Source organism: Pimephales promelas, chromosome 3 (genome assembly GCF_988280905.1).
Source record: "Pimephales promelas chromosome 3, fPimPro1.hap1.1, whole genome shotgun sequence".
Taxonomy (NCBI): domain Eukaryota; kingdom Metazoa; phylum Chordata; class Actinopteri; order Cypriniformes; family Leuciscidae; genus Pimephales; species Pimephales promelas.
Window position 1 is genome coordinate 39792501 of NC_142771.1, and position 14700 is coordinate 39807200.

General features: G+C 39.7%; 1 protein-coding gene across 2 annotated transcripts in view; it reads left to right on the plus strand.

The window, feature by feature from the left end:
- Positions 1-14402, plus strand: part of unm_sa1261 (un-named sa1261) — a 22173-nt gene extending 7771 nt beyond the window's left edge. For both annotated transcript variants that reach the window (XM_089128880.1, XM_039690633.2), the window contains 3 exons: positions 279-505; positions 6862-7064; positions 9989-14402. In XM_089128880.1, the coding sequence (XP_088985006.1) occupies positions 334-505; positions 6862-7064; positions 9989-10840 (1227 nt within the window). In that variant the 5' untranslated portion in view covers positions 279-333 and the 3' untranslated portion in view covers positions 10841-14402. The remainder of the gene's footprint in view (positions 1-278; positions 506-6861; positions 7065-9988) is intronic.
- Positions 14403-14700: the final 298 nt, after the last annotated feature.

A 14700-nucleotide genomic window follows, 5' to 3' on the forward strand; every position in this document is an offset into this window, starting at 1 on the left:
CTCTCATGCGTTCTCATTTGAGATACAGTCTGTGATGTCGTGCACATGAAAGGGCCTCCACAGAACCGAAAGAAGATCAGTGAACTGTAGGATGCATGAGGTTATATAAAGACTTGTTTGCGTTGCTAACCAATGCAATCTCTGTATCTGTGATGTTACTGATAAAGTGTGTGTCCAATGCAATCAGGTTCAGCTGCCCTAGGTGTGGAAATTGGTATTTTAGGGTATTGTATCATGTATATCAACAATCTCCTCTTTTTTCCTTCTCCTGCCTTTAGATTTTTAAATCATCGCCGTTGTCGTGGTAACCGGCCTCTCTCTGTCTCTGGAATAATGAGCTCCTCACCTCACATGTCCCGTTCCTCTATTGACATCCTGGAAGAGCTGCAGCTCATCACTGCCGAGAACCTGGAGAAGCTGGACTTTAATAAATACTATGAGGTCATCAGGGAGCTTGGGAAAGGCACCTACGGCAAGGTGGACCTGGTCATACACAAGATCAGAGGTAGGTTGAAGGGAATGGACATCAGGGATGCTATAGACGGGGCTTGATGATTTTATGAGGGTATAGGAGTACCGAATGTTTATCAATGGCTTTTCAACAACATGCCAATTGTTGAGATGAAACATCTTTCTAAAAAAAAACGTATCTACACTGTATAACCTTGCTGTAAAAAAACGGCCAAATTCTGACAGTATCATAGCATTTCCCATTAAAACAGTAATATACACAATAGAAAACAATGGATTATGGGTAATATTTGGCATTTTCGAGAAAGTATCCTACAGGGATATACTGTGAATTAACAGTGCTCAAAGTCGACTTTTAGAGGCTGTATCCCTATAACCTCATTCACTATTCCCTTACATTAGTTCACTAATATAGTCCACTTGAAAGAGTGAATAAAAATATTTGAGTTAATTCAGACACTGATGAACACCTGACAAGCAGAACCACTGAAGAACAGAGAAACAAGACCAGAAAAAAGAGTAGAGATGAGCAGAAACACAAGAACTGACTTCCAGCCACAGCCTTAGGCCGTGTGTCCACCAAAGCGTTTTTATCCAGCTGAAAACGCTAGACGCTCTGCTGAAGACGCCGTGCTTTGGCCGCTTGAGAGCGTTTTGGTAGCGCTGCGTTTTTTCCGTTGAGACGTTTCGTTTCTATGATACAGAATATCCGCAGCAGTTGAATGTTGTGACTGTTGGTCAGTGTGGTTTAGTCCCGCCCCTCCTCCACTGTGATTGGACGGCTGGGTAAAAAGTGACAGTGATGAGCGCTGTGTTTTATCCAAAGTTGAACATTTTTCAACTCACAGCGACCAGTATAAATGCTGAGCGTTCGGCGCTTCAGCTTGAAAAAAACGCTCAGCGCTTCGGTACGCTCATGGCGTTTAAAAAAACGCGGCGCTCCCATTGAAAACAATTGAAAACGTACGGTGGGCGCGTGGAAAAATGCTTTGGTGGACACACGGCCTTAAGGCCCTTTCAGTGTGAAACCAATTTATTTCATACACGTAAAGTAGTTCTTGTTGAGAATGAACAGAGGTTTAGATGTTGTTTTATTGAAAATAATACAATTTGGAGTCACCATTATCGTGATCAGTTTTTTTTTTTTTTTTTTTTTACCATTCATTTACAGGACTTTTTTTTTTTTTACAGTTTAGAAACTATAAGTAATGGAAGTATATGCGAGTTCATAATGACCAGGGTCTGCCAAGCACCATAAAAGCAGTACATACTCGAATGCTACTGGGTCTTCTGCTGACTTTGCTCTCCGTTTAATAGTAATTGATGTCTTAAAATATGAACAGGATCTCATTTGTGGATTTTCTTCCCTATGTGAATTTTTCCCATTCAAACTGACAGAGAATGTTTGTACACAAAAAGGAAATCCACCTACACATACAAACACACATTCACACATTTATCTCCATCCTATGAAATGCATTATTTATCAGTCATCTATTATATTATTCAAGATTCTCTAGACCACGTACGCTTTCACGCGAGGACAATCTGTCAATCTGACATGGAAGTTTAGTTTGTTTGACTTGTTTCACCAGACAAATACAAATGCCGTTCTCCATGTAACTAAACTAAAAAAAAAAAAAACTTAAGTAAACTAAATGCGATTACAGTATGTCCCATGCTGTTCTTTGTGAAATGAGATGGTGAGGCTAGTCGGCCAACATGTTTTTTGTCTGGAGGTGCTTCATGGCCAAGGAATTCTTGTTGTTGGAACACCAGCTACCAAATCTGGCAACGAACTACCAAAACATACGGTATGATAGTGACCATCATGAAGGCATAGCTTAAAAAAACAAGCACCTCCTGCCAGCTACAGTTTCAGGTTGACATGTTCTGATCCAGACGTCATGTTTACTTTTCATTTTTCGAAGCGTATTGATGGTCTCCAGCCTATAAGGTGCCCCCGTTTGGCTTGTGCATTCTCCAGATTTCAAAGAGATGCAAAACACGCCATCTGTCAGCATCCAAAATCCCCATCAGTCTCACCTTATTCATTATTTACATGCAGGATGGGCCATACTTAGAGGACTGATGCTGCAATGCATTATGGGGGCAGTTCCAGTAATCCACTATCCCGCTGGCCTCAGCAGAACTCGTCTCGTGAGCTGTCAGAAAATGTACATCTCAGGATAGTTGCTCTAATACCTGACAGTATATATCGTTTGTCTCTTCTATTGAAATGGATTCGAATATTGGTGAAATGATCTACTGCTCAGGGTTGTGTTTTACTGTACCTCTTTAATACTGCGCTCCATCCAATACTCCTACAGGTTGTACATAACATCCCTGACTTCTGACCACTAAAATGTTCTATTTCCCGAAGGTTGTAGAGTGCTATCGTTTCAGTTTGTGAACAACGGACGTCTCCAAGCAACTAAATTGCAGAGGATAAACAATGCTGTGCAATACTAACATTTGTTCTGCAAGTGTACGATAATCAGCAGAGAGGATCATTTCATACTGTGTTTTACACACCTACGGCCTATTTATCTTGTAATGGAGGAACTGATGCATTTTAATGGCTTAAAAGTGAATGTTTATCATTAACTGATGTCATATACCTGTGAGAACTTAATTATGGATTTCTGCACAATTTCCCAAGTTGAAAGTCTGACTTCAAGTGGTGATCAATTACACTTTTCCAAGTAGAAAGTTCAGACATTCAGAATATCACCTAGCATGGATAACATCATGGATTACCAGGCTCTGATTATTTAAAAAGTCTTTTTGCTATTTAAAAAAAGGACAAGCCGTTAGGTGTGTATATATAGGAAATATGTCAACAAAGAGTTAATCAAACCATTACATGTCTTGACAAATCTTACACTGGACTCTAAAAATGCTGGGTTGTTTCACCTCAGTTTTGGGTCAAATATGGGAAAACCCAACCAGTGGGTTCAATTTTTTAATTAAATTTTTAACCCAACATTTGGGTTTGTCCGTATTTGACCCAAAATTGGGTTAAAACAACCCAGCATTTTTTAGAGTGTGTAGTATCTCAGTACATCAGAAATATGTACTGCGTTTGTGTTTTCTGTGATCAACTACAAATTGTAATGCGTCAATTCCCAATTAGGTTCCACCTGCAGTCCCACATTAGGAGCGTTCGCAGTTAATGGATCTAGCCACCAGAGAACTAAATTTCCCTTAGGGCCATTTTCCTGGTTGTATTCGCTCCGCCAGTAAGAACTCTGAAGTAACGTAAGCCAGCCGACAGTGACGTCATTTAAGTCAACAAACTCAACAACTGGAGAATGGAGGACGGCGTGATCGGAGCTGTGTTTTGTTTTGGGATTCGTGGTGGAATGTAGACGTTTAAGTTATGCGATGGAGAGGGCTAAAAGACGAAATCTCCTACGACAACTTGCAGCGCTAAACAACACAACACCGCAGACAAAGGTAACAGGTAAATGCCGTTAACATTAGCCTTCTGTTTATGTCTTGTAACAATATAAAACACTTTACACTTTTAAGGGATGAAAATTAAGTCATTAATTACTCACCCCCATGCTGTACCAACCCCGTAAGACCTTCGTTCATCTTCGGAACACAAATTAAGATATTTTTGATTAAATTTGCTATCACTATTGCTATGGGCCTGAGACGAGAGTTCAAGAGATTTCCACGACGCATGCGCGAGAATTGCACAAATAACGCAATTCTCGCGCATGCGTCGTGGAAATCTCTTGAACTCTCGTCTCAGGCCCAGAAGGAAGAAAAGGAATAGTCGAATAAAGTCGTTATTTTTGTTTTATTTCCGCACAAAAAGTATTCTCGTCGCTTGATAAACTTAGTTGAGCCACTGTAGTCACATGGAATATTTCTTCAATGACTTTCTGGGCCTTCGAGTTTCAATCTTTTAGGAGCCTATAGCAGTGATAGCAAATTTAATCAAAAATAACTTGATTACGATATTCAATAACTTGATTGCAATATTACGAACTTGATTGTGAATAACGAAAATTGCACAATAAGTAGTAGAAAAATAACGCAATTCTCGCGCATGCGTCATGGAAATCTCTTGAACTCTCGTCTCAGGCCCAGAAGGAAGAAAAGGAATAGTCGAATAAAGTCGTTTTTTTTTTTTTCGCACAAAAAATATTTTCGTCGCTTGATAAGCTTATAGTGGAACCACTGTAGTCACATGGAATATTCAAACATTTTCTTCATTGACTTTCTAGATCTAGACCGTCAAGTTTCGATCCCTTAGGCAGCCTATGTAGTAGTGGTCCACCTCTCAAATTTAATCAAAAATATCTTTATTTGTGTTCCGAAGACGAACGAAGGTCTTACGGGGTTTGTACAGCATGGGGGTGAGTAATTAATGACTTAATTTTCATTTTTGGATGAACTAACCGTTTAAATTGTGCATGGTTTTTCAAAATGGTTCCAGTCAGCGTACACTTACCTCATTGGTAGTTTCTATTGTGTTGGTTTAGACCCTACTCTGAAGTAGGAGCTAATTTAGTTCCTCCAAACGGTGTTGCTAGAACTAAATTCATTCCCAGTCCCTGCGCTGCAAACAAGCCAAAAAGAAAGTTTATGGAACTATGAACAGGTTCCTTGGGTGCAAAAGCCCCTATCATCTGCCTGAGCAGGTGCAACTGTCGGCTGTGCTTATAATGAAGGTCCTTTGTTAAGGCCTTTATCTTGTACACACAGGCAGCTTCTGCTATCTGTTGTGTTATGTAATAGCAAAGTTGGGGGCGGGGGTTCCTCTTGGCATTTGACCTTCCTTTTATGTGTTTAGCAGCTGCTAACCATCTGCAGCGTTATGCAAAGCAAAATCTGTCTTTTTCGTTCTAGACATTGGCGAGACTATGTGACTGAAAATGACAGTTTGTTCCATTTAGTGAGTGAATATGCCTCAAAAATTGAAATACTCATTCAAAGTATGGCACAAGTGTCTGTGAACACTGGGGAAATTGGTGGAAATGTGTAGATTTTGTAATCAGACCTACAAAATCTAAAAGTAATTATTATTCATTACAGAAAACCAAGTGGGAGACACAGTTCTGCATGTAGATATCTAAGGGTGTTTTCAGACCTGTAGATCGCTTGCTTTAGTCCTAAATGGGGATTACAATTGTTGGCAGCATTTCCAAATGGACCAAAATTCAAGTCACGTGTGAGTAAACTGTCCTCTTATTGGTTAAAGCGCAATTTATATTCCCGCCTCCGGGATTCTGCTCATAGCAGTCAAATGTCAGGATTAAATCAGATTTAACCCCATCTCTTAGAGACGCTTGCTAAACACCTTGCAAACTTGGATATTTTCCTGTCTTAGAAAGTTGTTCTGAAATATGTTTGTCTGATCAAGTTTCAATTTGGCATTTGACTTCGTCTTTGTTCCAGATTAACCCATGATTCATTTACATTTACATTTGTTCATTTAGCTGACGCTTTTATCCAAAGCGACTTACAATTGCTATATATGTCCGAAGTCGCACGCCTCTGGAGCAACTAGGGGTTAAGGTCTTGCTCAGGGACACATTGGTGTCTCACAGTGGATTCGAACCCGGGTCTCTCACACCAAAGGCATGTGTCTTATCCACTGCGCCATTTTTAGCAAAGTTGGGGGTGGAGGATTCATTTTGAGAGGCATTTGCAAAACAAACGCTTATGCCTTTCATGTAATGTAAATAACTGGTTGGGGTTGGGGCTAGGGCTGGGGGGGTTGGACGATTGTGAGGGTCTTGGTCAGACAGGTCGCCAATTCGCCTAGTTCGTTGGTCCATTGGGTTGGATTGCTTTCTCACCACAAGTGAACCACTCCAGAGTTCGTTTTCAAGCGGCCCAGACCGCCTCTTTCAGGCAATCTTGGACTGATTATTTTGCTGCAGATCCAAGGGTGATTGTTGTGTTCATATATGACTAGACAAACCGAACTAAGGGAGAAAACACACCAGGTTCCAAAGCAAACCCTCCAAACGTGTCAGGTCTACTGGTTCCCTTACATGATACAGTGTGTTTAATGCAGTTGAACAATGCAATTAGTCAAACGTGTGTAGCTAGATCTGTTTGCATTCTTACTTTCATGGCTTCAATGAGCAAAAAAAAAAAAGCTAGAGCAGAATCTACCAACAGAAAATAGATTAATGTTAGTGGTTCTTGCTTTCAAATCCTTTCAAACTTTCTTTAGAATTTATAGTCAAAGAAAGCTATTACCCTGGAAAGTTATTTCCATATTAATACATGACTTGACATTGTCTCTGCGTGACATTTAAAAAGAGCACATTCAGATCTTTAGCTTCGTGTCAGCGGCGGAATAATCAGCAATGCTTTAAAAGCTAAGCAATGTTAACCTCTAACTCTATTCCTTCCCTCCAGGCACGAAAATGGCCCTGAAATTCTTGCGAAAGAAAACCACGAAGCTGAAGAGTTTCCTTCGCGAGTACAGCATCTCTCTTTACCTGTCACCCTGTCCTTTCATCATCAACATGTTTGGCATTGCCTTCGAGACTGATGAATACTACATCTTCGCTCAAGAGTATGCGCTGGCAGGCGATCTCTTTGACATCATACCTCCGCAGGTGAGACAACGAGAACTTCTTTACCTCGCTTGAATCTCTTCTAATGGACATATTCATACTTAAAAAGTCCTAAATTAAAGCATTGAAATGATTTTTCATTTCTTATTGAACAGTATGTTGAATTGAAAACTTTGTTGTACCATTATCACACTATGTTGTACCATTATCATAAACATTTGAAGAAAATTTGAGTCATATAAAGCAATGTAAATCGGTGTTATTGGTTGTTTTGGGTGATTGACAGGGTGCCTGGGTAACTGGTGCAGTTTTTAGACTGGTTGTTAATGCATTGCTTGGGTGTTCTGGGTGGTTGCTTACTTGCATTAAGCCAAAAGAGCTCATTCTGAAGTATCTAAATGATAGTCTTGCCTTTAGATATGACTCAGGTGCCTCCTTTAATGCAAATCTATGGGATTTTCCCCCTCCCTTAAGCATTAAGATTTCCATTGTTAGAAATCCAGTCATACTATTGAATGGTCGTGCAACACTCTCTCATTTTCCCCCGAGACGAGAGAAATCTGCTATTTACCTTTTTCACTTCCTCCTACAATGATGCAAAAATCATCATTTTACGTCATTCTAGGAGGAAGTGTAAGAGGGGGGATTTCTGTAAAGATTACAAGCACTAGATCCCACCCTTTCAAACCCGCCCATAGGGGGTTGGGCCTAATGCGCTAACAGACCTATCACAGATCAGAGCCAGTGCGTCTGATTTCACCGGCAGAAACTTTGTGAAAATATGGACGAAGGTACTGAATACCCAATCCCCTCGCTATCAGACGTTCCGGGAGTCTCCCGCATATTGATAACGGCTCCCTGATGCCCGCAAATTAGTTAAAATCTCCCGGAATCTAGAGCGAGTTAGCAAGAGCGCCCATATAGAATCATGCCTATCCATTGGGTGATGGCGTGGGCGCCGCCTTGACGCTCTTATGGCGTCATATTTTATTAGCGCGCATTATCTGATTTCATTGTGGGAAATGATTTCCAGGCGGTAGCGTAGAGTGGAGCTCAACTCTAGCAGAGAATGTCTAATTGAAGAGAATTGGCACTGGCTGGTTACTTCCGGTTTCTGGACTGGCTGGAGTATCACGTCTCTGTCCATGCGGGGGTGCTGGCGGTCGAGTGCAGAATGAATGGGAGTCAATGGGGTTTCACCCCCAGAAATCCACTTTTCTCAGGATGTAATTTTTTGTCAAGTAATTTGAAAGTTGCATTCAAAAGGGAGGGCTAAGATAATACACTCAGCTGAAAATTGCATTTTTAAGTTCACTTATCTGTTCTAAGAATCCGTTCAAAACTGTGATGACGTCACACAATAGCAGAATGCTAGCGTGTTCCGGCCAACAACAGCCTAACCTGTAAGAAATCAAATGGACACAAGTACTCGTTCATTCGACTTTTGGCCTGTAATCAATATTGAACTTGCGGAATCAACAATAAAATCTATTTTGATTTAACGACAAGCAGGTGAAAGAGACACATTTAGCCGTTTAGCCCCATAGACTCCCATTCATTCTGCTCTTGCCCGCGATCACCTCCAGTGGAATTCTAATGGAACTGCAACCAGGATTATACACAACAGGGCTAATAGGAAGTGCTAAGGCTCTCCGTCAGACGGGCTCTGACTCTAGTCTACAATGATGGGCGGAGTAGTGGGAGTGGCCTGTGGTGCTGAGCTTTGCAATGCACTATGGGCATTGTTGTCTACAATCCAAAAGCACTAAAAAGTCATTTTCTGCCTTTTATCGGCCAAGAAGGACCCAAATTAGAAATTTATGATACTATTCTACTACATAAATGACCAACTTTCAATACATATTCATGTCTCCACCGGTGGAATTACCCTTTAATTATCCTCTCCTAGGTGTGAAGCATGATTTGAGTTTCATTCATGTGTGTAGCTCAAATGCCGCAGGGTGATTTACATGGATGGTTAGGGTTTTGTTCAATTTGAATTGGTATTTTGCATCTTTGTATATCCTTTTTACTTTGTTCAGTGTTAGCAATTTTGACGCTAAATTAAGCGACTTTTAAAACAACTTTTTTTTTTTTAAAAAAGGCGCCAAGTGGCAAACCTCTATCTAGTTTCCCAGACTTGTACTTTCCCATGAGCATGGGGTCATGCGTTCCCACTACATGCACAACTATCTCTTCACCTGCTCCAGCCTCCATTCAGAGAATAGCTAAGATGATCAGCACATTCAGTTGAGGCTGTGCGCAGTCAAAGAAATAATAAGAAAGAAAACCGATCATTTTAATATAAATATAAATCATGTAAATAGAGCAGCAGCTTGGAAGTGACACACATAATCTTAATGGGCTTTGTTTCAGTCACTATTTCATATTCTCGTTCCATCGCCTGACAATATAAACAGAGAATATGTAAATGAGAACAGATTTATAGGGGATTAGGCTGTATTAAAATAAAGTATGTGAACACAGAGAGTAGGAGAGAAACAAAGAAATGTAAATGTAAATTAGCATTTATTCAAGTCAAGCTACATTATTTATGTAGCGCTTTTTACAATACAGATTGTTTCAAAGCAGCTTTGTCATGATAACAAAAAAATGATGTAACTGTTTCTAGAAGAAATAATCCAGTTTAAGTAAGTTCAGTGATGGTTCAATTTTTTTTTTGTGTAAAAAAAGTCACTGATATATGAACTATATACTTATATAATTGATATATGTAGCCACTCTCTAGCGAGATTTAGCACGTTTCTGAGCTGTCTTCAGCTACTTCTCTTTGAACATAGTTGGCAACAGTGCCTTTGTTGGCAACTAAATGAGGACTTTGTGTTCCCTCCAAACTTGTTGCTGCATTACAAAAAGTCTTCAGATTTGTCAGTCTGTGAGAATCATGATAATATCCATTATGTAACCACTTGGCTTCTAATTCTGTACTCTCTCGTTGTGCGCAGGTGGGACTGCCGGAGAACGTTGCCAAGCGGTGTGTGCACCAGGTGGCGATTGCTCTGGATTACCTGCACTGCAAGAAGCTGGTGCATCGTGACATAAAGCCAGAGAACGTCCTCATCTTTGACAAGGATTGCCGGAAGGTGAAACTCTCAGACTTTGGCATGACGAGGCGCGCCGGCTCTCCGGTGAAGCGGGTTAGCGGGACCATCCCGTACACGGCGCCAGAACTGTGCGACCCCGGTCGACAGGAGGGCCTGTGCGTGGACTACAGCACCGACGTGTGGGCCTTTGGCGTGCTTCTGTTCTGCATGCTCACCGGGAACTTCCCATGGGAGAAAGCGTTGCCGTCCGACGCCTTCTACGAGGAGTTCGTGCGCTGGCAGCAGCGGCGGAGGCGGTCCAGCGCAGTGCCTTCGCAGTGGCGTCGTTTCACTGACGATGCGCTCCGCATGTTTCGCTGTCTGCTGTCCATCGAGCAGGACCACCGATGCTCCGTCAAAGAAGTCTTTAGCTACTTCAGCAACTGCTGGATGCTGGACACGGAGAACGGGAACACGACACACGCCTCGGGCGGGAACTGCAACGGCGGCGCGGTGATGAACGGCCGTCAGGCTGAGCTTAGCTCCTCTTCCTCTGAAGAAGACGAGTTGGTGGACCGATTGAAGCAACAGAGCTTGTCGCCTGTATGTGGGGTTGCTAAAGGGATCGTGATGGAGCCGGTGATGGCGCACTTCTCGTCTACATCCACCAACAGCTCGGCTTCCTCCAATGGCGGCTATGAGCGTGTCTCCCGTGACAGCAATGGCAACAGTGGTCGAATCCTGGTCACAACGCCAATTGAAATATGCGTGTAGAGAGGTCACTTGAATTAACCTACCTTGCACAAGTACTTGGGATCACTAGATGACAATAAGGACTCAAGTCCTTGCGAAGCATCATTAGGAAAAGTGCGTACAAGTGCTCCAAGAGCATCCCAAGGAGAGTTGACAGCGTGAAACTGTTCCCGATGAAGAGTATCTCTGAGGGAACGTGTTAGACAATCAACTAAGCCTGCTGATTGTGCATCAACCATGTTTTCCACGTATAATTAGACCAAAACGACATTGACAACTTTGGAAGAATTGGGGAAAAAACTCTTCTATGGAAATATGGAGCAATATGTTGACTTTTTTGGCGAGAAAATGATTGGAAAGACTGGTTGGAAAAAACGGCTAAAGTGGAGACTTAACGTGGTTTCAGAAGCACAGTTGGAGCTGTGTTGGTATTGTTTCGTGCTTGTGTATCCCTGTGGTCGGTCAGTGGATATGACTTATTGATTACTTTATACGTGTGTTGTATTATTCATTTAGGTCTTGGCCTTTTTGTTATTTATTTAATACTGTAGCATTACAGTGTTTAAATATAATATTTTGGAGAAACCACACTGTCAAATCTCAGTTTGCTCTCTATTAATCTGAAACTAGCAAAAAAAAAAAAAAAAACTCACTTAATTGCAGGAAACTGAAACCCGAAGGTTTGAATGGTAAATGCAAAACTCTCTTCAGAGAAACGTATAGATGCAATCCATGTAATTCCTCTCTATTTAGGCATGCAGTACTTGGCCCTGCGTCACCTAGAATGAAATAGTTGTACAAATCTTGCATTCAGAAACAGGGCTGTCCCGCTAAATACAAGAGAGATTTAGACATGATGGCTTCCAGAAGTACAAAACCCTTGAAAAACCTTTCAGCCTTTGTGTGTTGACATACAGTTCATACCGTAATACCACATTACATACATTTCCTTTTTTGCGTTCTCTCTGAGCATCATGGATAGCACACGTATTTCATTAGAGACGTCTTTTTGATTTCCTCTAAAAGATGTCAGTATTGGACCCCTTTCAATGTCTTGGACAAGTTCCTATCGGACATTAGATCGTTTCAACATTTTTTATGTATGAATTTGCTTTTTTCAAGATATTTATCAGATGTATGCGATGCGTAAAAAGAATGCTATGCTTTCCAGATGATGTTCTCTTTCACAGATGTCTTGTTGACATACGTGTGCAAGGATTTCTCAGGTATACCATTCACTGTGTTATATTCAAAAGTCAACATGAAATCAAAATTTACTATCTTAATACACATTTCTGGTCTTACTGTGCACGACTGGTCTTACCGACTTTGCACATTATTCAAATAAATAAATGAAAGATTTCAGCCTCTAAAAAGGTTTTATATTTTCACTCTTACACAGCAAAATCCCCAGTGTTAAATTAACACTTAAAAGTGTGAATTATATAAACTCTGAGTGTTAAATGAACACTGAAGCAGTGTTAAAGTTAATGAGATAATTAAGTGAATAATTGAGTGATGATTGAGCATTATTGAAGACACCTGATGTTACAAGCAGAATCACTGAAGGAGAAAACCAGAAATATGGTGATTAATGTTTGCTTTAGTTGGGCTCTTGACCCTTAATTGATTAACTTTAGATTTTGTTTGACTGCAGTACATGGGCAGGCAACAACCAGAGTCTACAGCCAGATGAACTAATAGAAAAGGTGATCTGATGGTGATGGTTGTGTTTTAACATAATCATTATTTCACAATCATTTGACCTGAATCACTGAACTCATATAGAGCCTAATGTCTGAGTTAGGTTTACTTTATTAATTATAGCAGCAGTGACCTTGTACAGCATAATATTTTTAACGTCTACAATGTATTCAAAATCATTTATTAAAAATTTCTCTTATACATTTTTTTAAAGACATACAGACATCAATAATTAGCCAATGAATCTCAACAATGGTGACAATTATAAAGCATGTTGCATTGCATTCTGGGTGCCACCAATCAAAACTCATTCATGGCTCCCATTATGCATTGCTGCATGAATAAATAATGAGCTTATGTTCAGAGGTGATCTGTTTGTCACCATTGCTGAGATTCATACGCTAATTATTGATGTCTGTGTGTGCCTACATAAAATATATTTGGGATTTTTTTTTTATTTGATCATTTGGATTTAATTGAAAAGGCATTCATTGTACTCAGAATTTATGCTTTCGAGGAGTTCAGTGATTCAAGTCAAATAATGATTATGTTACAAACACAACCAACACCATCAGATCACCTTTTTTATTTGTTCATCTGGCTGTTGTAAGTCACATACAGCAGCCAAACAAAATCTAAAGTTAACGATTTAAGGGTCAAGAGCCCAACTAAACCAAACTCTGATCACCATAACGGTGACTTAAAAATTAAGTTTTTTCTCCTTCAGTGATTCTGCTTGTTAACATCAGGTGTCTTCAATAATGCTCAATCATCACTCAATTATTCACTCATTAACTTAATTTAACACTGCTCAGAGTTTATATAATTCACACTCTCAGTGTTAATTTAACACTGGGGATTTTGCTGATTTACTTCAAACCCTCCCCTCCAAACACCTGACTTCATTCTGGCAATTCTGGCACAGTATGTATGTAAGAGATACTTTTCACAATCAAAGTAATTCAGTTGACGCCCTATATTTTTTGCTCATTAAACATCCTGTTTTACATAAAAATGTTAATTGTGGTTATTAGTAAAAATATTGTAAAAATGTGTTTTAAACCCCACTTCATATTGTCTTTAACATCCAGTTTTTTTAATATATGTGCAGGAAACATGAAGGTGTCATTTTTATGTTTCATAGATAATGGGTTAGTGATGTCTAAAATAATCTGCTGCTTTGTGTCAGGGAATGAAGGTCCAATTGAATTTCTATATAAAGTCAATTTATTTGAGCCTTTAGTTACATATTAAAAATGTTACTAGCTGCTAAACCTGGTATACTTTGCATTTAGACTAAAATGCCAATAAAATGTAATGTACCCTGTTCTACGCAAGTCTTGCGCAAATTATTATTATACATTTTTTTTAGATTTGTTTGATTTTGTATTCTTGTTTGAAAAAAGGTAGCAAAAAGGTGATGTGCTGGAACTGTTTTGATCTTGTGTTGTTAAAATAATAAAAGTGTTGACGACAATGTTTGAAAGGGCATTTTTCATGGATATAACAGAAAAGTTGGTATCTGTGCTACTTTTTTGGAATTGTGACTAATATCGTGTAGTAATACGTTCAAATTAGCACAAGTTTCAGTGGAGTCGAAAATGACAAATGTGCAAATAATAAAAGAAATGTTTGTGTATACTTCATGTGCAGAACAACAGCAGGCCACCAGTGATGGGGCAGGACATTGATTTGCTCAATAAACCATGAACAAACTCAATGTTACACTGAAAGACATTTTAACCCTTCGAAATGTATGAAGAATACAAGACCATAATGAAAATCTTTCGTTGAAAGGACAAAAGCAAACCCAGAAATATTTGCATGAATCAACATTGCTCTGGAGAAACATTGTAGAAATAAACACTAAAATACTGAATGCTGTGGCTTTTGTGTTTTTTTTTTCCTGAAGTATTTTAAATGCTTGTTATCATATTTGGATCATTCTGTGCTCAGTTTTGATTTTTGAAATGCTTAAATGCAATGTTCATATAGGCTACTTTTCATGTCCAATCATATTAATCTACCATTCCTATTATCTGAGAATATTATTGCACTCCCTTTACGAATATTATAAATAAGTATACAAATAGTCCCTCACATTGCAGGATATAACAAAATAAATCAACCACCATTAGGCTACAGAAATATGTCCAACGAAAAACGTCTCGGTTACG